Source organism: Falco punctatus (assembly GCF_963210335.1).
Source record: "Falco punctatus genome assembly, chromosome: 11".
Taxonomy (NCBI): Eukaryota; Metazoa; Chordata; class Aves; order Falconiformes; family Falconidae; genus Falco; species Falco punctatus.
Genome location: NC_137591.1, coordinates 24,309,527 through 24,333,645, shown reverse-complemented (window position 1 = coordinate 24,333,645; position 24,119 = coordinate 24,309,527). Strand labels below are relative to the sequence as shown.

The following is a 24,119-nucleotide window of genomic DNA, read 5'->3' as shown; positions in this document are numbered from 1 at the left end:
AATAAACTTACCTAGCAAAAATGTTCTCTTAACCCGAGGGCAAAATTAAGGGAAAAGAAACAAAACCACCTTTCTGCAAGGCCAACGAGTACCCTTACAGTTGGGAAAAATGCAAAGAAAAAGCCGTGAGTTATCTATTTTTTATGACATTTTTTTCAGATTCTATATACAGCAAACCAATGTTTCAAGGTACACCAATACAACATCCCTTTAAAAGATGAGTAATTTTAATTACTTGAGTCATTTTCTAAGACAATTCTAAACATTACCACTATTACAGAATAAAATTTAGAATTTATTTGATCCCCTTCAACACAAATTTATGTATTTCTTTCTTAGTATGTAACAAAGCAGAAGAAAACAGTAAATTCTCATAAGTACATCAGCTTTCAGTGTCTGGTTTGCTTTTCTTTTTCAAATTACCAAGCCATCTGAGAGATTCAGCTGCTTCCCTTCTTTTCCTCCCTTTTTCCCCTGTCCCCAGTCCCTCAACAAGAGGCTTTACGCTTAAAGTTTTGGAACTTCTATATCACAGGCAACTCCACTTCTAACACAGACATACTATGCAGACACAATCATAAGGAAGTTTGTAAAAAATTAAGGTTTTGTGAAAAGCTTTAATAATAAACCCTGTATATACTTAAATATAAAGTGTACTTCAGTGCACAGTTGACAGGATTTCTCCAAAGTAATTTATTGAAACTAGAACTGCTCAGTACTTCTATGATTAGCTTTTTACCTTACCCACCACCACCTAAAAAAAACCTTTTGATTTTTCAATTATGTATATTTAAAGAATTTTCAGTGAGTTATTATACAGAAAATGAGTGCAGCTTTCTTAAACTGTAACGCGTGAAATATTTTTACCATACACTCATATTTACACATTTTCTTCTGAAGCCTCTACCTAAAAACCCAGACCCTTTTTAATTCAGTCATTTTTAGAAATAAACTCTATTATAGAATGGTTTCACAGTTCTCAAAGACAATTCCAGTTTATATATAATTACGATAACTTTTAGCATAATTTGTTAGGAATGAACGTGCTTCTGAAAAAGCACTTACAGTGTAACCCTGTGTATACTACCTACAACCTAAGAAACACACAAGTTGATTTTTAACTCTGCCTTCTACTCCCCCAAAAGAGCAGCATATTTAAATTATAAAGTGACATTCCATTAGTAAGAACCATCTAGTGTCCTGCATTTAGTAAAGTCAATCCCATAAGAATATGTATGCACTATTTGTTTTTTCCTAATGCATCATAAACATCACCGTTTCTATTCATCCTTAATGCAGGCCATATCCTTTGGTTTACTAAGGCTCTTCACTTCATCCAGTAGTTTTTTAGGTGTCAAAATATGAGTAGAACCTGACAAAAGAACATAAGTATTAACAGTATCAGTTCCGGGCCAGTGTTTTTCACAGTATCTGGAAAACTGAAAATACAACAGTTCAAAGTGTCATCACATGTTACCATACAAAGTGCCATCATGTAAGTGTCACCATTAGGCAGGCAGTGACCCTTTTCCACACACTGAGACACCCACACCTCCAGATTAGGACTCTTACTTTGGATACCAGTTTCAAGTCCCTGCTCTGCAGGGTTTGAAACATTGGCTTGAACCTGAGCCACATTTGCTGCATGCAGTTGTCCCAGCCTGCAAGAGATCTGCCCATTTTGTGAAAGGGTGAGTTAATGACAGGCTTTATCCTAGAATCAAGAAACCACCTGGATTAAAGATTATTACGAACAGTAGTTTTCCACAGAAATATCAGTTACAGCAAATTGGCTTTTACTGACTAACATTTCCTTGAAAAAAATGCAACAAATTCCAAGTCTGGAGCCGCAAAGAAAATCTTCATTATTCTTCAGGACTGCACAACTACCTCCCTTGTTCTCAGAGAAAATGATTATAACTTCTGCCACGAAGGGTCGCCCTACAGTTAAAGGGAATTCTTAACTGTTTATTAGGGCTGTCTTGAACCTTTAGTTTTAGCTGCGTCAATCTGAATGGGCTAATATTCCTTGAGTTCTGAATCAGGAATACAGGAAGATTTTCACCTTGCAGTAAGTCGCACGGAAATTTAGCGGTTATCACCTTCCCTCAGAAATCAGGATTATGAACAAAATTACAAGAATCATCTCTATACAAAAGGGAAGACGGTGCTGTGTTTAGTACCAGGTATTACAGTGAGAGAGCAACCTACGCTACACATGGCTTTGTAAACAAGTCTCAGATGAAGAAACAGTCTTGTTATACTACATACCTGTTGTCCTAGTCTTTCCATTGCAACTCAAAACTAGGACCAACATTAAACCTACCTGAGCCACCACCAATGAAACCAGCAAACAGGAAACCAACCGAAAAAAAAAAAAAAAAAATCAACCATACACACACACACAGCTACAATGCTATTGTGTTGTATATAATTATTACATATAATACCCTGTTGACATAATACCCAGCTATTATGAGGTAACAGACTATCTCAGAATCAAGGCTGTCATGGCTTTAGGGAAGAGTATTTTTTTTATTAGAATTACGGTAGATAGATGTAATCCTTTTTGAAACTCAACACTAATTTTAATTGCCAGACATAGGGCATCTCAAGTGATTTCAAATGCTTTAGATGACCGTGCAACTCAGACACGAGCTGCTACTGCAGATGGATACAGGTCTCTGGTAAAGTTCTGTACCTAGGAGCTCTGTTTTGTTCTATCATGCAAATGTTTTAGCGCCTAAATTTAAATAGCATTACAGGAAATTATTATTTGAAGCACAGCAGCCAATGAAACAAGCATTTGCTGCCTCTGAAGTATTAACTGAGAGATTACTACCACAGCTGGTAATCCATGCATTTACTGCCAAACCTTGAGATTAGGGAGATTACTTCAGTTTTCAGGGCATAAGCTATAAATCATGGCATGGTTTATGTAAATTCTCTGAAGAAACCCAACGAGAACTAGAAGATGTTACAAAGTCAACTGAGCAACACCGAAAAAAGTTTTTTTACTTGGGTTGGTTTGTTTGGGGTTTTGGTTTTCTTTAATACTTCCCCTCCTTCCAAAGCAAGTGATTTTGCACTTGTCTGCCAGCTTTCCTACCACTTCCAAAAGCAATGGACAGTAATAAGTCTAGCTGAAGGTAAAGCACAGGCAGACGCAAAAGTCTGTGAGTAAACTGTAACACAAGGAAATATAGATCTGTTTAAATTCTTTTTGCTATACATCAGGCTACTTTAATAATATGTTTGTCTGATATAATTCGCAATGATTCCTCTATAGAGCATAATTGTATTTATTGTTCTTAAAATCTTGTTGCAAAAAAACCATCCAAATATCAAACATTCTAGATTAATACTATAGTCAGTGTATTTCTTAAAATATTTTCAGTCTAAGAGCATAGTTTTGTTTACTGAACATAGGGACTGTAAGAAAAGAAACACACAATAGTAAAACCCCTACATACCGCCCTTTTCCCAAGACAAGCTTACCTATAACAACTTCACAGGACTTGTAGACTTGAGAAACTTCATAAGCACTGCGCATCTCAGAATATGTAATTCCTCCAATCACAAATATAATCAGCCTTGCACTACTCTTTCGCTCATCTTGATAACTCGCTTTAGGTTTCTGGCGGGCACTGTAAAAGATTTCATAAGATGACATTTTTATAGCTTTAGTAATTAATTTTGGTAAAAATTATACACTCAAGCAGCAACAATGTCTGTCACGCACTTCATGGTTTGATTATAATTTCAGCAAAAGAACTCAGATTGATAATTAGAAGAATTTTAATGAAAACAAGTTAGCACATTACTCAAACTATTCAGTTATCACAACGGGGAAAACAAATACAAAGTGAAAACCTTGCTGCCCACAGAGCTAACACTCAAAGGACTTCTAAAAAGCAGCTTAATTCTGCATGCTAGCAATTCCAATGGCATTTTTCACGAGAGGTTCATTTGAAAAAAATAGAGTCTTAGGTATTTCAGCCTCCAAATATGACCGGAATGTCTAAATAAAATAAAATAAAAATCTGGCTGTTATCACATAAGATTCAGACAGCTAGGAACAAAAAACCCCACCATACTTTCTAACACAGATCTAATAATTGCAGATTCAGATTAAAGTCATCTGCAGTCCTGATCTCTCGTTGCTGGGGTGCCTAAAAGACTCCCACATTTCACCACTCTGTAAGACAAGGATCCAGTTACAACACACAGGGACTTGCTCTAGTGTTCCCTTGCACTGATCATCCAGGAACATAAGGACACGTCAACAGCTTGGTTAGCAGTGGAAGCAACAAAACTGTTTTCCTAAGGCTATGTATCTGTACCTTCTGTCTTTTGTTTAGAAAGGTAGAAAATCCAACTCAAGTGGGTCCTTCACATTTAGGATATGTATAATGTTTCCCTCCCCACAAATTCCACTACCCGATTAGTGCAATGAGCATTCCTGTGACAGAAACAGTCTTCTCTCTAATTCAGCTGTCTCACCATTTAAATAACACTACCAAAAGTGAAAAAGCTGTCAAACACACAGATATTGGTCATCAGGTTCAAAAGCCAGTGGGATTAAAAAGGGGAAAAAGGGACAGTACAAGTTCGCAAGCTAAAAAAATTCAAAAAATCACTTCAGTGCTACTCAGTAAATATGCAAGTACATGGAACACATCATTCCACATTCATTAGCAGAGAATTGATTTCAAGACCTCCGACTTTCCTACACCTTCTCTAAATCATCACCTGACAACAGGGGTCAAATGTCTGACAGGCCCATATTCCTTAATGAGACAGCTACAGAAGCTGAATTTAACTTGCTGAAATCATTAACTTCAAGAAAAACACAACCACTACCACGGCAGAAATAATTTTCAGAAGAAATGAACACATTCTTTTGCCAAAGTCACCATATACTGATAATCCATTCCTGAAACTACTTCACATGAAAAAGCTCAATGGTTTAAACTTCTCATTCTGGGAACATGGAAATGTTATTTCTAACTCTGAAGCAAAAGGAAGATACTCCAAATAACAAGCTGTATACAGCTAAGAAGAGTTATTAAAGTAACAACTAAGTTCACTATGTTTTAGGTGAAATAAAAATGTAGAGTTTACTCATTAACATCACCTTATATACATTATTTCACCACTTAGTAAGCACACTTCAGAATGTACATTTCAAAAACACTGAAAAAGGGCTAAATTATATGTCAGAAAATTAAACCATTTACCTTACTGCTCCCGAACCATTCCAGGTAGGAGGACACTGGGAACAATAAGGCCAGTCTTTTGAATCTAGTTTGTTTTCTATAGCATCCTGAAGGGCAAAACAAATATCTATTTTAGAGAGCCACGCAGACCTAAACCCCAAGTTTCAACTCCCAGTAAAGAAGTTAACTGGAATCTAATGCTCACACATGCAACATCTTAGGATATCCAACTGCAAGCAGCATCTCATGAACAACACTCCTACGTAACAAAACGCTAGAATACATAATGCTGAAAATTACTACAAGGCTTTTTGGTATCACAAAAAGTTGGAAGCGTATATGCTTTCTTTATAAGCATGATATTGATTTAACTGTTCAGATTTCACTAGCAGCTTTTCATCTCTAGTAACCTTCATATTTAATTTCTCTATAGCAGTATATAAAAGAAGTTCTCTGCAGACACAAATGAACATGTGAAAGTCACCAAGAACCTGTGAATGACAGCACTGCATCAACACTAAAGGTCCAGTCAACTCACTATTCTGACATCAGCCGTCAAGTGATGCTTCACAAGAGATTTAAGAACAAATCAACTGAACTGGCAAGTAACATTTTCCAGCCTCTCCTGACCTACACTTTATGATCTGAATTGCAGTTTAAAGAGGCACTGGAGAAAAAAAAAAAAAATCCAGATCTTTAAATTACACTGAACACCGTCAGTCGCAGGACAAGCTGTTCAAAAGGACTTTTTGCTTTCACTTTTATTTGCTTCACCTTCAAAACAACCTCCAAAAAGGAGCATTGCTAACAAACAACAATCCGATATTCTATATTAGAGACAGACTAGAAGTGATCACTTTGCTCAAGAGATGTATTTAACAAAAGTAACTCAAGGTGCTATGGAATTTCAAAAAACTAGCTAGAACTGCTCACTTGAGTAAATTTCTGCACTGCACCCATGAATTAACTAGTTGGTAAAATTTACCTCCATAACGTCTTTGATAACAGGCGTCCACCTAGAAAGTTGAAAAGTTTCTTCTGAAGAACGATCCCTTCTTGGGTGTTTATGCTGCTGAGCAGCAGACTGAAAAAGATTTTCAGAACATGGCTTTATTATACAATGTATTTGTATTTTTTAAACTTACTCCCAGTTATTAGTGGGGGGAGGGGGGAATCAGTAGGACTTTTAAAAGAAATAACCACAAAGAACAATTAATACCTCTAGAATTCAGGATACACTAGAAATACTAACTTCAGAGACAAGCAACTAAGTTGGCACTTTCCAAAACCAACTAGCTCAAGTCACCATCTGATTATTTTGGAAGGAATGTTATAGGTATCTTTCTTTGAAAATGATTCATGTTAATTGTTTAACAGATTTACCACTTAGACATATCATAAAAACAAGAATTCCTAGTAGCTGCCTGCTCAAAAAAAAAAAAAAAAAAAAAAAAACACACAAACAAACCACGACACACCCCTGGTTAATACCACTAAGAGTTGCTGAAAGAGCTGTAACAAGTGTTTGGGTGGTAGGAAATTACAGAATAAATAAATACATACTTACTGAAGAGATAACAGGGACATCAAGATATTTCCAATTTCTTATCATATCACTATCACTTTCTATCTGTACATTCTGGATCAGCTTGTCCAAGTTCTCCTGGGTAGTTCCTTCAATACAAGGAAAAAGTACAGCTTAATTACCATGTGACTGTGAATAAGACCAATTTTGTCTCACATTCTGGGCTGTTAATTTAGTCCAGGATATTTTTTTTTTTTGTTTGGCCAGTCTAAGTTTAACATAGTATTTTACAAAAAAATTGTGTAAATGCTCCATTTGTGAGACAAAATTCAATGTTACAGATTCCTTAGACCCACATTCTGCCAATTTCTTCTTCTCCCCACCGACTTCATTTTCAGGTTGCAATGAAGATGGAGACCACCCTTTAACAGCTTCAATAGGAAGTGAAAAGGAGCAAATTTGAGCTGTTGCACACACCCAAGCACAGGAATGATGCTACTTGTACTGAATCTCTTAACTCCTTACCAATAGTGTCTTTGGTACTAATTTGAGAGAAGAAAAACTACACAAGATAGACAGTATTTCTTCCAAACTTGGCCATCAACTCCAATACAGATGCTTAAGTTAAAGAAAAATACTGGACTATCCCAATACTTGGGTTGAAGTCCATAGAACTGAGAGAAGAAAAAAAAAATAGGGCAGCTTGTCATACCATTTGTGCTAAAGATATACAGGAGAATAGCTCTAATCTTGTCATAGCTCTCATGACTTTTGTTGAGCAGAACTGGAAGGAGGACTCTCATTGGATCTTTCACTTTTTGACCTTCTGCATCAGTTCCAAGAGCCAAGTCCTAAATTTAAAACAAAAAAAAAAAAAAAAAAAAAAAAAACATGGTTTTAGTGAGTAATTGTTAAAAAACAAACAACATTGGTTTGTGTGTTTTGAAATGCATTTTAATGAAACCATAGGTTTCATGAAACAAGCTACATCAATTTAAACTGAGCATGAAAAATCTTTGAAATAATTATTTCAACAGTTACAGAATTATGATAACACTACGCAACACGAACACGTAAAACCATTTGATAACTACAATTAATATAAATAGAAGTTATAGTTTTTAATGAGATTAGTAGTACAGTGTAATACCTCACCCTAACAAGTACTTTTCCCAGACACTTTAAAAAGGCTTCCTTCTACAGAACATAGTAAGACAACTTCTAGGGTGTTTTCAACAAAAAACAATGATGATCCTTAAACAAATTAGCCAGATTCAAAGACCAAAAAACAAAAGTAAAAGCATCTTTCACTGGCAGAGTAAGAGCCTTGTATAACTCCCTTAGCTTTAATACTACTACCTCAAAAAGTGATCGCAAAAAAAGCAAAAGGCAGAGACACTACTTTTGTCCATTAACGCAACATCTACTCCTGCAAACAAGTGTCACATTCACACACTTCTTTGATTTGTGGTTCGTTTTTGATTTTTTTAAAAAAAACATACCTGTTCAGTCTTACAGAGCCTTTCTATGTTAGATTTGAACTTGCTCATGCAATCTTCTGCTATGTTAAGATGAACAACTTGCTAGAAGACCAAAAAACAAAAACCATACATGTATGTATGCTGTAACTTTGTTGGGTTTTTTTGGTTGGTTTGGTTGGGGGGGGGGGGGGGCAGGGAACAAAAAAAAAAAAAAAAAAAAAAAAGAACACACCACACATCAAGCAATCATTTACTGGTTACAAGAGTCAATCCTTCAACTATCCCTCGGTACCATCATGCATTTTCTGTGCTTTACCCTTCACTTAAGAGACTAACCCCCATAATACCTTTTAAAAAACATTACACTACTGTGCTATCTTCAATCCTCAAAGTACACAAATCATTGAAGTAGGCTTTTTACATACTAAAATGAAACACCTGCAAACAAGTTCTTCTCCAAATTCTGCAGTAGGTGAACATACTAATTTGGACAAAAGCAATATAGCACACCTAACAGGAAAATGACAGAATGAAACCAGACCTCAACAACACAGAACTACAGTGTACAAAATGATTTATTGTGAAGCTGTTGTTACAAAAGACCCCTTACCCTGCTAATCTCTTTACGATAGTGCGGCATCTTTTTCATTAACTGGGCCAGAGCAGATATCGATAACTGTGAAGAAACGATACAAGTTAAAAAAATGTTTGCCCAATATTTGACATACTTTTTTTTCCTCTTCCTGTTGCAGCCTTGCTTACTCCCTGTCCTCCCAAAAAAGTCACCACTGAGCAAGCCTCCATTTCTACAAGTCCATGAACTACATAGATCTGATGAGCTGTAAATAATTAAACTACCAGGAAAAACAACACCAATTTCAACAACTTACTTTTCCTTCTGTTGCTTTTCTTTTTGATGAAACTTCTTTCAAAAGTTTTGGTATTTCCCTAAGGGTGGGGAGAGGAAAAGGAAAAAAAAAAAAAAAAAAAAAAAAGGAAATCAATGAAACGCAACAGTACCACAGTTCTTAAATCTTAAGATCTTTACTTAAAATTTTAAAAGGACCGCTCAACAAGAACTTCTGAATGAAAGTAAAAGCTGCATATACAAATCTACTTCACAGAAAAGTGTTCTTTGATAAAGGAAACAAAGTTAAACATTCCGTTTATGATACATGCATAATGTCATTTGATGCAGTAACTTGCCAGTACTTTATGCAAAATAATCCCTTTACATTTAAACAATTTTAAGATACTTCTCAGGAAATAATTTTATTTCCATTTTCCTTAAGAACTGTAATTAATATTAGTAAAATTGCATACCTCTGTGCATACTGTATTTTTCAAAGTATGTTTTCTTCCTGGCATCAGTTATTTAACAGGATGTAGTCTACAGTGCAAGCCATCTTCACTACCGCCTGTACTCCTGCTTAACAGCTCAAATGCATTCCCTCAAAGAAACTTTTATAAACTTGCATAAACTTAGTTTTTGTTATTTATTCACATACTCTATCACATCTGCAATATGCTTGTGCCGAATCTTCACCCAGAGCTCGTCATCTTCCTCCAGAATTGCCTCCCGTTCCTTCCCAGCAAGTCCTTCTGTTTTGTATCTTCCAAGAGAAAATTCAGACAGTTGTTTGTTTGGGCCACCGCCTCCCCCCGCCATCCCATTCTCATAACTTAAGGAGTATTAGTTGTTATGGTTTAGTCAACAGACACAGTAATACCAGTAACATACACAGGTTTTACTTTACAAGCCAAGCTACTGCCCAACACAGTAAAATTTACATAAGGATTTTACAGATTACATCTTTGAACAAAGAAGAAAGATTAATTTTGGAACGATTCTTGCAGGCAAGAATTCTGGACATTCTTTTGAACCAACACTAACTAGAGTTTCAATCATACATTTACGTGCACGTCAATTTCTCTTCAGCTTCAAATGCCAACTGTGTGCAAAGCAATACACATTGAGATTGCCAAGTGCAAATAAAGTCCCATTCACCAACAAAACAGACTATGTAGGACAAATTACTTCACATACACAAGAAGCATGCATTACAGCATTCAGCTATTACTTTTCTACAAATAGAAATAAACCCATACAGCAAGACAGCAGTCATACTACATAACTTTTTCACATCTACAGAAACTCACAGTGTATATGTCCAGAAAGCAGAAAATTAAAAAAGTTACAAGATTAATTGTGCAAGTCAGATCGTGACTACCTCGAAAACATACTTTGCTGCATTTTCATACCCAGAAAATTTCAGATTCATATAATTCTACATTTTCTATGAATATATTCATTCAGTGTTTCTGACAGAAGATATGCATTCCTGTTTGCTTAACTAAAACAATGAGGCAATCAGACCAACTACAGCAAACGAGATCATCAGAAAACAAAGTCTTCCCAAAATCTTTAGTGTCAGAACCATCCAACAGCAAAGCATGTACATTATGTAAAAAGAGGTCATACTATTCCAAGCAGTGATAAAATAACGCTTATGAATTGAACAGGGCTTACCTAAATGTGCATCTCACCAACTACACAAATTAAGTGACTGGAACTATAAAAGTAAGCATTGCTGAGAAATAGCTAGGCTTTTTCTCAGGATTCAATTACTGGTCTTGTTTGCCTTGTCAGGCCAAGAAGGTTGAGAATATGAAAGAAGTAGAGAATCTGAATGTGCACTACCAAGGTTTTGCTTCAAGTCTAGTCTTGTTTTTACAGAAATGCAATTTGTTAGACTGAAAACTTAGAAAAATGCCAGTTAGATCATACCTAATCCCATCTAAGGTTAAAAAGAAGCAGTTACAAATCCAGGAGAAAAGACTAATAATAAGTGAAGCAGCTTATGTAACATAAACAGGTAATATTGCAATGGTGCAATTCAGCTAAACAATTCCTTAGATTTTTATAATCAAGAATAAAGCTTTTAGATTAAAAAAAAAAAAAAGTACTTGCTTGTAAGTATCATTTTCAATTGGTAGCAGATCATATGCCATTGCCTGGAAGGTGAGTTCATGAAGTACAGTTGATACTGGGTCAAAGCCACGATCAATTATTATTAGTTGCGAGTGGGTTTTAGCCTAGAAAGCCATCAAATAAATGTAAAGTCAAAATACGCAGTACAAAGTTAATGCACGTTAAGTCTATTCAAGTTACAGTACTACAGACATTTAAAAAATAACTGGAAAAAACTAAAACGTATGGTCCAAGTGTTTATCAACATAAATAGAAACAAACGTTTAGATGATAACCACAACAAAGTGGGCTTAAATCTAGTTTTAAGGCAGTGCTCTTAGCCCACTGCAATGCATTCAGTAACCTCACCTAATGAGCAAAAAATCTAAAGAGAAAGAAACCACCACAACAAAAGGCCTCCCACTGACTTTTCACAAATAGGTTTATTTTTGGTATTTCAGAGATTGTCTATACTGTGCTGCAATACAGAAAAAAAACCCCAAACAAACGATCTCTACACATTCAATTGAAAGTTTCATTTTGGGATTTAGTGAAGTGGCAGTAGCATCAGATACATTTATTCCCGTAGCACAGTGAAATGTCAGTGTGGTTTACTCCATACAGGCTGTATGGTTTACCCCATACTCCTGCATTTAGGCAGCTACCCTACCCTCATCTGCCCCGATCTGTAGTGCCAGATCAAAATTATGTGAAAAGCTGTATCTTTGTGGACAATAAATCCCTCTAATGGGAGACACTTCAATTCTGCAGTAAAGTCCCTTCTACACATAGCCCTATAGAAGGTGATGTTAAAACAAGCTAGCCACTTCAGGTTTGCATCACCCCCTAAGTTATCACAGGTCCAATTTTTCAACGACCATTAGTTTGATCACACAAGTTATATTTACTTACATACAGATTTACAGTATCAGTTACTACCTTCAAGTTGCTTTCATACACAAATACAACCAAATAGCAACCAGTTGCCTTCATTAATAAATAAAATCTGGTTTTGTAGAACCTGTTGTCAAAACATATTCCAAAGGTATTTTTTTTCCCTCAGACTTACAAAAAATGACGCAAACATTTTTGTTCACTTTTACCTTTATTTGGCTTTTCTCATCAGTTTTGTAGTAGTTCTCAAGATTTTCTTCAACAAGCTGTGCAAGTTTGCTGGCTTTATCAGATGGTCCTCTGGGAAAAAGGAAGCATGCAAAAATAAAAATTTCTTCATCAAAACACTAAAAATGCTACCTTTAAAACAGAAAGAACTCCCTAGATTGATCCTCTGATTTCACGAGCAGTTTCTGAACTCCATTCTATGTATTTCCAATATATTTTCACTCTTACATTACGATTCCACTCTTTGAATGCTTCAGGTATTTCACACAGCAGAAACAGGTTCAGCCAAAAGACTGACATTAGCTGGCATATGGCCCAGCACCTAAAATTCTCACTCAGAGGTGGGAAACAAGAAAGAAAAAAAGAAAAAAAACAGTCAAGCAATTATTTCTTCATTACCTTTGCAGAGAATAAGGCACCACTTCATGCTACACCACAGAATGCAATTCTTGAGCATAATCTCAGATGCCTATTTTGACTTCAAAGATGCTACTCTTTGATCCAAAGCTCAAAAGAGGTATTCTTCTCAATATCTCTACTACAAAGAAATCCTGATTCCATCTGCCTCAGCAATTTATGAATACCTTGATGCCAAGCAGAGCTGCAAAATTACCAACAGCAGCAGTTCTGTTACAGTATTATGCATGCGGTATATTAGAACGCAACACATTAGAGTGTCATTCTACTGACCAAACATGAAACGGGCAGCTCATTAACAGAACAGGGTATATGAAGTACCCTTATATGAATACACACAGAAGTAATTCACTGCTCTGTCTACACTTCACAAATTCCTATCGCTCCATACTTCGAAGCTGTGGATTAAAAACAATGCACCCACAATAAAAGAAACTATGCTGCAACCTCAAGCTATAACCAAACAATGTGGGAAGTCCTAAAAGTGAAAGCAACTACACTGTACAAAGCTATTTTTGCCTCACCTTTTATATCGCACACCTGGATTCTCATCTAGTGTGGCACATAAGGTAACAATTTGTTCAGCCATTACTTGCATTACAGCATCTTTATCCTTTGTCTTTTCTAGAGCTGGACTGTAACAGCGGTAGAATGCATCTGGGACATTGAGAGTAAATACCTATGTAAAGCACAACCAAGAAAAAAAAAGGCTTAAGTTGTCTATTTTGAAAATATCTGGTAAAAGATGGGCTAATACTTTAAAACTATGTGCTGTAACAAAAAGCCATACACAATCAACTTAAAAAAAATGAACAAAACCACACCCATACCTCAGTACTCTTTCTCTGTCCTGTTGAGCTCATTTGCTTCTTGTTCTCATACTTTTTTCCTCTATTACTCTCTGCCCCTATGTAAGGGACTATATTTTTCAAATTGCTTAGGGTCTATACAGATGGAGAGACCCAAGACAGGCAGAACTAAATACCATCCAGTGCCTCATAGAGAGCCATACAATGCAATATCAGAATGATCGCAGAAGGTAGCAAGCTAAATTACCAGAATGATTGTAGAAGGTATCAAGCTAAATTTCTTTAAAATAGAACTTTACATATTGTATCTGTTTATTATATGAAGACTTTATCTCCAAGAACTTCAATTCCTAAGTTACATTAAACCTTAATAAAAGATTAAGTACTAAGCAGAATAAAAACTTTTTCAACAGTTCACTCAATGGAATGGAAACAAATCACATTGTCAGTAAATGGATTTTCTCCAGCTTCAGATGGACTCTGTAACTATACAGTCAAAGAAGAACATTCATCCAGATAAAGGTGTTTGTTTCATTTCAGCAGATAATCACTTGGACTTTGCCCAGACCTCGGCCTGATTATTTACTCTTACCACCCCAGAAAGCAGGCCCAGGGATTTTAAGTCAGGAAAACCAGTTGACATTCTGTTCTTTTGCTAAGGATTCAAAATGTTCTTACAACCCAAAATACTGAGAACACTGAACTAAAAACAAGAAGAGACTGAGTGCTGCTTATTTTTAACTTTAGAAAAGTAGCTCCAACTTCTAGTTTCACGGCAAGTCCTCCAGCAAACCAGGACAACAAAATCTTTTCATGCCTTATTTGGTAGGGGAAGCTACAAAACTTTTTCTTACAATCAACTTTAGCAGAATCCCAAAACCAGTTTGAAACAAAGCTTGGGAAGATCACCACCACTGGAAAACAAACCAATCAACCAGGGCACTAGTTATTCTCTGATGGCTTCTCAATCCAAATAAGAAAAAATCATCATAAAAAGGAGTGTGTCTTCAAACTAGGAAACTGCATCACAAAGAGACACAAATAGCAGCAACCTCTCCTATATTCACCCACCACTTGGCATACATAAGAGTTCTGACCCTTGCTATGTTCAGAAGGTTTGAAGAACACAAGACTTGAAAGAGACATTAACAGTTACTCCAATAACTTCCCCATCGCAGGCAGGGTTTGGGGGCTTCACTGTACCGGTGAGTATCAGAGTGCATTTCAGCCTTCTGTGCCTGCTGAAGTGCATGAGCAACAAATCATTTCTCAACACAATACCCATGTGAAACAACACAGTGGAAACCACTCATTGTTTTTCACTGGTGGTCTCAAATATTTAATTGAGAAAACATGGATTTCCACATTTTCCTCAATAAAAAGTTTGCCAAGTTCTTAGTTTGTTTCTTTTTCAGTGAGGCTTTGGTTTTGTTCCCCTCCCCTTCATCCATTCATTCTCTTTTTCCAAGTAGTTAGTTCTACTCATTCCTATGCACCAACCTACCTAGTCTACCAAAATAACACCTCAGTATAAGCAGTAACAAACTTTACTGCTTGCTAAAGACAAGCCAGAAAAATTCTCTCTTAAGAAACAGATTCTGCCTCTCCTGTCTCTACTGCAACTGACTCCAAGTATTTCAAAGAGGTTAAGTGTAAGCAGCAAACATTTCGAGTACAAGAGCATTTATTTTCATCTGGAAATTATAGGCATGCACTGGAAATATGCCAAAACAGCAATAGGTCTCACATATAGTTTGTCAGTTAAAAAAAAAAAAACAACACACAAACAATCTACAATGTTTTCTAGAAGTTCGACAACACTTGAAAAGAGTCCTCCAGACTGTTTTCTGCTGTTGAAATAAAGTATGAAACCTACCTGAGACTCACACGGGAAGAAGGATATGTTAATCTCCTTGCATCTCCTGATTGACTTTGCACAGGAAGACTTAATTTTATTGAAGAGGTGGTCAGGGCAAACTAGGGCGAAAAAGAAAGGATTCCAAGTATAAATCATTTATACACATTCCAGCTGTTAACTCAATTATAAGCTTAGAGTACTCAGAGCAGATAACTCTAAACTAAAAGCCAATTAACAAGTCACATGCAAAAAGCTGCCAAATCTCCCTAGAGTGAAAGGGAATGTATAATCATTATTTTGCATTTGAGACCTTTTTGAAGAAGCATTACTGGTCATTTTTTACTAGTTTTTGGCAAGTGAAGTTGTAGAACACTAATTAGCAGTCTGCAGCAGTGAAGGATATTGATTTTATCCAAGCAAAAGTTTCTGCTATTAATTCTCATATTTGAGAGAGAAAACATTTCCCAAGCCACAAAAAGGTTAAAGGGAAAAATAACATCTTCCTTCTTTACACGCCATTTTAGTCACGCTGACTGACTGCAGAGGAACATGCAGTCACATTAACCCCATTTGCACTGTCTCTGCTTTGCAATTTATATCACACATGCAAGTGCTTAGTAGGCACCTTCTTTCAGGCAAGGGGAAAAAGCTGGCTCACAAGTCTCCAGGAGCTACGTAAAATAACCAATTACAAAATATTGTTCTTGCAGCAAACTCTCATGCATTTATAGTTTTGAGTACTATTTTGTTCATATGAGATACATAGTTTTACTCAGATTGTCTTCCTCCACATTCTCCAACATATGGGAAGACTGGAATACTTCAAAAATAAAACTAGATTACCTAAATTGAAAGCTAAGGTCGGGAACAATCAACATTGTTTAATAACTGGGAAAGAAGTGACTATTGCCACACAGCATGATGGCCACAGCTTGGCAAGCCAAATACGGTTAATGACTTGAGTCTCAAATCTTCCCTCAAGAAACAGGACCCAAAACTTTCATGTACTAAATTATAGCAAAGAAATTCAAGAAGCTTACTTATTTACCTATATAAAGTTACCAAACTACAACACAAAAGCTTACTTACAGTCAGTGAAATACACATATGCCGCTTTGTATCTGCTGGATGATTTGGTGATGAAGTCATCAATAAGTCCATCCACAGACTTGCAGGGGTAGGAAAAATAATAAAAAAAATAATAATTACAGCGTTTTGCCTTTCCTCACACACCAAACAAATCTTTTCCCTCCTCTCCTCCTGCCCTGTTAATTACCAAGTCCTGTTTAGGAATACTGCAAATCAACATACAAGAAAAGAAAACACTTAGATAGAGATTTTTAATTCCAGACCAAGAATAATAAATAGTTACAGAAGGTCAGTCATGCACCAAGATCACTTTAGGAAGTACACAAAGCAAGACAGCTGCATCATTTTCCACCTGTAACAGTGCTGAGATTTATTCTCCCAAGAATTTTTAGGAAACAACAGTAATCCTTTATTAGAATCATTACTTAGAATTCTGTTGCTTAATGTATTGCATCATTATTTGATACAACATCTCTTTCAGTGAGGTTAGTAAGATCTATGCAATGAAACAATGGAGGCATTGAGCACAAGGTACATGTTTGCAACATACTCTATGGCAACACTGCATTGTCTTTTCATTACAGAAAATTAAGCAGCACACAAGTATCACGCAAAATGAAAAGTATTGCATAGTTATACATAGTAAATAATGTAAAATAAGATTGCTTTTTCAGTCTGAAAGATCTTGCTCATTCTCTTTAAATTACTAACCTTTTTGGTGGGAGTTATTAAATATATTGCTTTCATGTGTGGAACAGGCTCACGGGTTTTATATACGTTCTCCACCACTATAAATAAGGACATATTACATTTTTATAATTAAGAGCTTTATGCATGTGTAAGGAAAGCACCAAACATATTGTAGTACAGAGATGATAAAGTAACACTCATCAAGTTGTCCACAAGATTAATGGCAAACACCCGTCTTTTGCTAAGAGAGCCTTGACATTTTATTTATTATTTTAAATACAGCAAGTCACCACAAGACTTCTTCAACCCTCAGTCTAATGTCAACTGAATTTGTAAGCTAAGTATTTCCAACTATCCCACACAAGCAGAGTTCTGCCCTCACACAGAAAGGTACTGAAATACAAACATGCTCAAACTATGGGGCCCAGTATGAACTATCTTGCCAGAGAACTGCCTTGGCAAGATGGCTCTTTTTCCAGTACACTGAAGGCGAGAGAGAGAATGAAACTATGCAGGGCATCATTTTGGACTAAAGCCTCTTCTGTCCTTTGTTTGCCTGTTTCCTGTACACTTACTCTGTTTCAATATAATTGCAGGCACAAATTAGACATTTTCAGCAAATCAGCTTCACTCAACTCTTGGTTTCCTCTGTTTAATAAAGTCTTAACTATGTAGCATTGCAGCACACTAGCTTGAGAACGTGGGGAGGTTCGTGTTGCTCACTAATTTTGAGGGGGAGGAACAAGGAAGATGAGTAATGTCAGATATCTGGATGTGGAAAGACAGGTTCTTTTCAGTAGTGTACTAACTAAAAGGTTTCTTATTGATGAACAGGATACATGCTCACTGAAAGTTTCTCACAAAGGATAAGCAGTACTTTTCACTACTAAAAATACACTCCAAAAAGTTGAATGTATACAGCTTTGCTATTATTCTTCCAGAAGAATCATGTTATACTGAACAGCTGGAATAAGAGTCTTGCTACTCCTCAAAAAATAAGTCTAAATAATGCTCTCTTGCAAAAGTGTTTCTAAAATCTAAACCTAAAGCCAATTAAAACCTAGATCACTAACCTTCTTCATATTCATTTCACTTTCAAAAACAGGCACAAAAAAATGTTCAGCAGGATGATACACTAACACACACTACATGAGGGTCAATTGTAAAAAGGAACTTTGAAAACTGTTTTATGATAGGAAAAACATGCTTGATTTAAGTCGTAGGGAAGAAAAGCCCATGACATTTATTAGAAAGAAAATATTTTTTGAAATATACATAGCAAAACAAAGTCTTAACTGAATAGGCATACTGCATAACAGATTTATCACAATCCATCTATTATTCACTTTTAACAATGGCCAACACCAAGGCACAGGAGAAACGTTCTAGACAATCTAATTACTATTAACATTGCTTAGGGGCTTATTGTAGTTAAAGCAATCGTGATACAACTTTCAAGTCTGGGGGTTTGGTTGGTTTTTCTTAAATTACAGAAAGTTCTCTTGTTTTGAAAGGTGTCTAAATATATCTGCACAACAAATTTAAATTCTTGCCTTCGTCACATCCACTTGCTTGCAAGCACCTCTCAGTTTGTCTATTAGTCTCCTGTTCACACTTTGGCTTCAGTACTTAAGTTTCTCTACATTTGCATCCTAACTCTACTGTTCATGAGCATCGAGGAATACAAAGCAGCAGATATTACTGATTTACAGAGCACATTAGGAAAAAATGCAGAGAACAATTTGCCTATTTGTGTATGTTTTACTAACATTCCCTTAATTTTTTACTGAGCTCTTGTTTTTCCTTAACTTCAACTGACAGATAATATCATTAAAAAAATCACCCTGTGACAGATAACTCTCTCATTTACCCCATCCTGAATATTAGCAAACACACACACACCACGGGGGTGGGGAGGTAACAACAACACCACCACAATAAAAAACACACAGCAAACACCACCTAGAACAAAAGAAAAAATCTAAACAAACCAAAACTAAAAAAAAGCACACAAAACCAATACGATACACACACAAAAAAAACCACTTAAAACCATCTTTAGCAAAAGATTTTAAAGAGCATTTTAGGTTCTAGGCAGAGAAACATTCGATTTTTCATTAAAAAGGTAAGAAATAAATCACGGTTGGGCAATTACTGTACAAGCCAAAAAGCCTGCTAGTCTAACATCCCATAGCTACTTGCCTTCATCAACCAAATTAAGACAATTTCTTGCAAGGGTACCATCAATTTTATTCTTTCCCTTTTTCTCACTATGATATTGCCATCTGTATATTAAAAGAATTGTGCTTACCTGTGATACCTTCTGCCAGTAGATCAGTCATTTTGCAGCACTGTGACAATAATTTAGTAGTGTAATCATCTAGAAGAATTATCTAAATATATCAAAAACCACACAAGTATTTAGATTAATCAATCAGCTATAATAAATCCATTTTATTTCCTTAACAGCTTGCCATGGAAATTTGAAGCTGAAGTTATTTTATTACTCTGTCTTTTCATCACCTGCATATAGCAGCATTGCAGTGGGAAACTAATCTCAGCATCAAAAGATAGCTCCCTACATACAGGATTTCAAAAGATGTGCTCCATCTTAAATAAATAGCTTGTCCCCACTACTACTGGAAAGTATTTTAAAACTTTCACTTTAGCAGGAATTCAAAAGATTCGTGTCAATCTACCCCATGGCCTGCTTAAATATATCTGTACTTATCCTAAAAACGTTTTACAGCTTAAGCAGCTCTAACAGGTATCGCACTGCTGAATCCTGCTCCACATGTATTGCACAGCAGTAAAATTTTTGAATAATAAAGTACAAATCTTTCAAAAGAAAAGTGAAGATAAACAGAAACAGTTTTTAATTTTCTTTTCAGAGCTTAAAAAAATAATTGAGACAACTGACCATTTGTTCTTCCTGTACTAGCCCTTAGATTTTTCATTATGTTTTATACAGAGATCTGAGTTAACAGAACTATAATCCATTACTTGGATAGAAAACAATTTTAAGTGAAAATGCCAGCCATTAAATGATACTTATTTGTTGTATACTCAGTGATACAGATTACAGATTTTTCAAGTGATTCCAACATGCTTACAAAAATTATAGCAAAACTATACCTTCCATTCTTCCTCTTTCCTGCAGTCATCAAATACTGATGATTTTAGCTCTGTAAGAAGAAACACAGTTTACCAGTTAGATGTATCAAATTGTTACCAAAAAAATTAAAATTCACCCATTTAGACTCATGTTTACAGACCTCAAAAAGAATAAAGTTTTAAGAAAAAAACCCTACAGCAATCAATACCTCTACAGAATGCTTGACCAGAAACTGTTCCTGCCCATTTCAGAAAGTTGTAGCTAAATTTTTCACTTTCACTAATAAAGAGCTCCATAAAAATCGGTCTGAATTTTCACAGGCCTGGAAACATTTCACTTTCTATTTTTTTAGTGAGCTCTTCCACTAAATTGATTGTGCATATGCAAAAAAATTTAAGCTTCTCTAATATAAGGCAGGTGGACCAACACACACACAAATAAACCTATTGTAAAAAATATATGCTAACTTCAGATGTCCTTGTTCTTTCTCTAGAATTCCAGACTAAGCATAAGAAAATACCAGTTCTTTCAGGAATTTAAAGTTACCTAAAATAAGGTATCCATTATCTTTTCCTACTGTGACAACTTTGTGAAAAATGTCAATCAAAATGCTTGTCCATGACTCAGCATCTAATTATGACCCACAGCTTTTAAAGATCACCAGAACTGAGCTGCAACTTTCAGGAGTGATGTCATCAGGCTAATTCAGATTTGATCTCACAGTAGTGGTATGTATTAATTAAAAGTCAGAAGATTTTGGGAACTGTTTAAAACTTGGTGTTTATAAACATAGGAATAACGAGGTCTGACAATTCTGCTCTTTTACCAGAGAATTTCAGATTAAGCTGATGACTACTGCTGCCTATTGAAATAGTTGGACTGTTTTCCCAAATGAAAAGATGAAAGTAACAAAACAGAAGCCTAAAATATAAACAAGCAAACTGAGCACATGTTTTGTGATTACTGCCAAGCAAAAGGACCATAAGAAGTTTCAGAATATTAGGTGCACATGCAACAGAAGTACACCCGTTTCCTCAGTGTTTATAAATATTAATATACTCTCTTATGTCCAAGTCCCTTTGATGTGGCACTATCACAAGACACTCCATCTCTCCCTTCACGTCGTGGTTTTAACCCCAGCTGGCAACTAAGTACCATGTAGCTGCTTAATTACTCTGCCCTCCTGCAGCAGGATGGCAAAGAGAATGGGGGAAAAGGTAAAACTTATGGGTTAAAAGCAATTTAATAATTGAACTAACAATAATGAAAAGGAAAGAGGAATAAAAGGGGAAAACGCCCCACGCACACACGAGTGATGGACAACACAGTTGCTCACCACTCACTGACTAATGCGCAGCCAGTCCCCAAGCAGCAATCAGCAGCTCCTGGCCAGCTTCCCCCAGTTTATATACTGAGTGTTCCATGGTATGAAATACCCATTCAGCTAGTTGGGGCCAGCTGTCCTGGCTTCGTCCCCCACCAATTTCTTGTGCCACTCCAGCCTCCTCAATGGCAAAGCATAAGAAACTGAGAAGTCCTTGACTTAGCGTAAACATTACTTACCAACAACAAAAAAAATCAGTGCATACTAAATCCAAAACACAGCATTGTACCAGCTACTAAGAAGAAAATTAACTCTATTCCCACTGAAATCAGGACACCTCAACTTCTAGTGCTCAGAACTCAGTTTCTTCCAGTTGAGCAGCCTACCTGCTCATCCAGCTTTCATTTCATTTCAGCTTCACCAACTCTAACACTGCGTAGCACACAGCACTCCCAAAATGTCACACTTCATGCTTCTCATGGTTGTATTTTACAAAGATGTGCTAGTGTGAAAGTTTGTGTAGCACATGTTTCTTTTGAAAGAAAAGTACTTTATGCTTTAGCTTTCCAACATGTTCGAGTTACTTTTTGCACCTGACATTTTTCATAGAAACTTAAAAACCTCACACTCTGCTTCATCCAATAAGCTGACAGAACCACTAGTCCAGAAGTAATTTTAGCAAAAAGCACATGCTTCAAGAGGAATGCAATTGGTCTATTTCGTTGATGCTGCTAAACAATAGAACGCAAGCTCAGTTCTCCTGAACTTTTCTCTGCTTATACAACTCCCCAAAATCCATTATCACTTCCCAAACTTGCCCTCTGGGTTGCTTCCAATTCAGCATTCTTCCCATTATACACAATTCACAGTTTTCAACAAGTTCTAGGGCTGCTTAGCCTGCTGTAAACACTCCTGTGACTTCTTTGGATACATTCTCTAGAAAACTGCAGAACACTCAACACTCCACAGCTGCCACCAAGATCTATTTCTTTCACCAAGAAAAGGTAACTTATTCATCTACCTGAACCCCAGATGCAATACAGGCACATTTCTCCTGTCACTTTCATACTGTGTATTTTTAAATTACATTTTTCTAGGTCTGTACACAAGATGTAAGAACAGATCTTTAGCCTCAAGAAAGCTTCATTAACTTTCATGTTTTCTGAGAACACTCTTATCAAGGAATTTGTCCTTAGCATTATACAGAGCTCTTTTTCCTAAACTGAGTGCCTGACAGCCTTGTCCAAAACCTCAAATATATTTTTTCTACAATACGTTACCTTACTTCCCTATAAAATAAACCAGAACACACAAATACATAATCCAGCTGTGTCTTGAAGTTAATTTCTGTAATTAAAAGTAGAAGTCAGCTTTCTCCCACCATGAAAAGAAATTTTATTCCAAGCTATCGTGTACCAGATGCAGGGGCAAATACACTGTAACATTCCCACTGCTGTTTGTTTTGTCCTCAACCTGAGCTAGTTTATCCAAATATATTAGTTTTCAGATTCTCAGCTGTCTCCAGTAAGTCTTCTGAACATACCAAAACCAATCATAAACCCAGGTATGAATACTGTTCCACTCTTGTTTAAGGTCCCGTTTCCTTCTCTCAAATTTCATATCAACCACACATCTTAGCTACCTTCTCTAGTTTTGTCTTATCTGAATACCTTCAATTAGTTTAAAGCATTTTTCTTCTACTTATACTACCCAATCCATTTCAGAACTACACACAACCCTGACAGAACAGCAGACTGCTAAACCCCTGTGCGCGGAAAAAGAAAAGCGCCAAATAAAAACCAAAAACAAACTGCACCTTGGCAAAATTAATGACCCATTTATAACACACTTCCTGAAGAAAGGGCTAAACCAGCTTTCACTGTAAGCCAGTGCCCTGGTAAATAAAGTTACAGAAATGCTGAATCATTTAAAAAAATTAATACAGCTATCTATGGTTAAGCCAGAATCTTATTACACAAAACCAGAGCACATTTTAAAGTTGTACAAACACAATTAAAATGCAGAATTCCTTGCAGAAATAACCTTGTTAACAGACACACACACAGAGATGCAGTATATAGTTAATTTTATAGTTTTAACCACAGGAACTACTGCCTCCTAAATACAGGTAGCTTCCCCTGTCCCCCTAATTGTCAATTTCACTGACAACAAACTTTGGTGAAGTAACCTTTTCGCACACTTCTGCTTAGGTTCAGTTCAAATTGCATCTTACAGAAAGGACTATCATGATGGAAAGAAAGGTTTTTAACAGCACCCCACCAGAGCATAGGTACAACAGTCTTTGTACACACAACAGGTACAACTTCTTTGCTATTCACAGGGCAAGAATAAGACACACGCTGACAACAACCTAAGTGAAGCAACAGCATCACTGAGCCATTATTTTCAGACAAACCAACCATTAAAAAAAAAAACAACCAACTAAACCACTTGCTGCAACTTTAGAAAGCAGCATTTATAGCCTTGAATTATCCATAA

The 24,119-nt window shown here is 36.1% G+C and overlaps 1 protein-coding gene across 1 annotated transcript in view; it reads right to left on the bottom strand.

Moving 5' to 3' along the window:
- Window positions 1-674: 674 nt before the first annotated feature.
- The window catches only part of STXBP3 (syntaxin binding protein 3), a 27,690-nt gene continuing 4,245 nt past the window's right edge, over window positions 675-24,119 (bottom strand). Inside the window, exons 2-19 of the mRNA XM_080407186.1 lie at window positions 20,317-20,366; window positions 19,493-19,574; window positions 17,203-17,279; window positions 16,492-16,570; window positions 15,421-15,521; window positions 13,260-13,414; window positions 12,300-12,390; window positions 11,197-11,321; window positions 9,734-9,838; window positions 9,116-9,173; window positions 8,836-8,901; window positions 8,247-8,327; window positions 7,457-7,595; window positions 6,787-6,893; window positions 6,205-6,303; window positions 5,241-5,326; window positions 3,499-3,647; window positions 675-1,372 (exon numbers count right to left, since the gene is read on the bottom strand). Coding sequence (XP_080263312.1) covers window positions 1,281-1,372; window positions 3,499-3,647; window positions 5,241-5,326; window positions 6,205-6,303; window positions 6,787-6,893; window positions 7,457-7,595; window positions 8,247-8,327; window positions 8,836-8,901; window positions 9,116-9,173; window positions 9,734-9,838; window positions 11,197-11,321; window positions 12,300-12,390; window positions 13,260-13,414; window positions 15,421-15,521; window positions 16,492-16,570; window positions 17,203-17,279; window positions 19,493-19,574; window positions 20,317-20,366 — 1,742 coding nt within the window. The 3' untranslated portion in view covers window positions 675-1,280. The remainder of the gene's footprint in view (window positions 1,373-3,498; window positions 3,648-5,240; window positions 5,327-6,204; window positions 6,304-6,786; window positions 6,894-7,456; window positions 7,596-8,246; window positions 8,328-8,835; window positions 8,902-9,115; window positions 9,174-9,733; window positions 9,839-11,196; window positions 11,322-12,299; window positions 12,391-13,259; window positions 13,415-15,420; window positions 15,522-16,491; window positions 16,571-17,202; window positions 17,280-19,492; window positions 19,575-20,316; window positions 20,367-24,119) is intronic.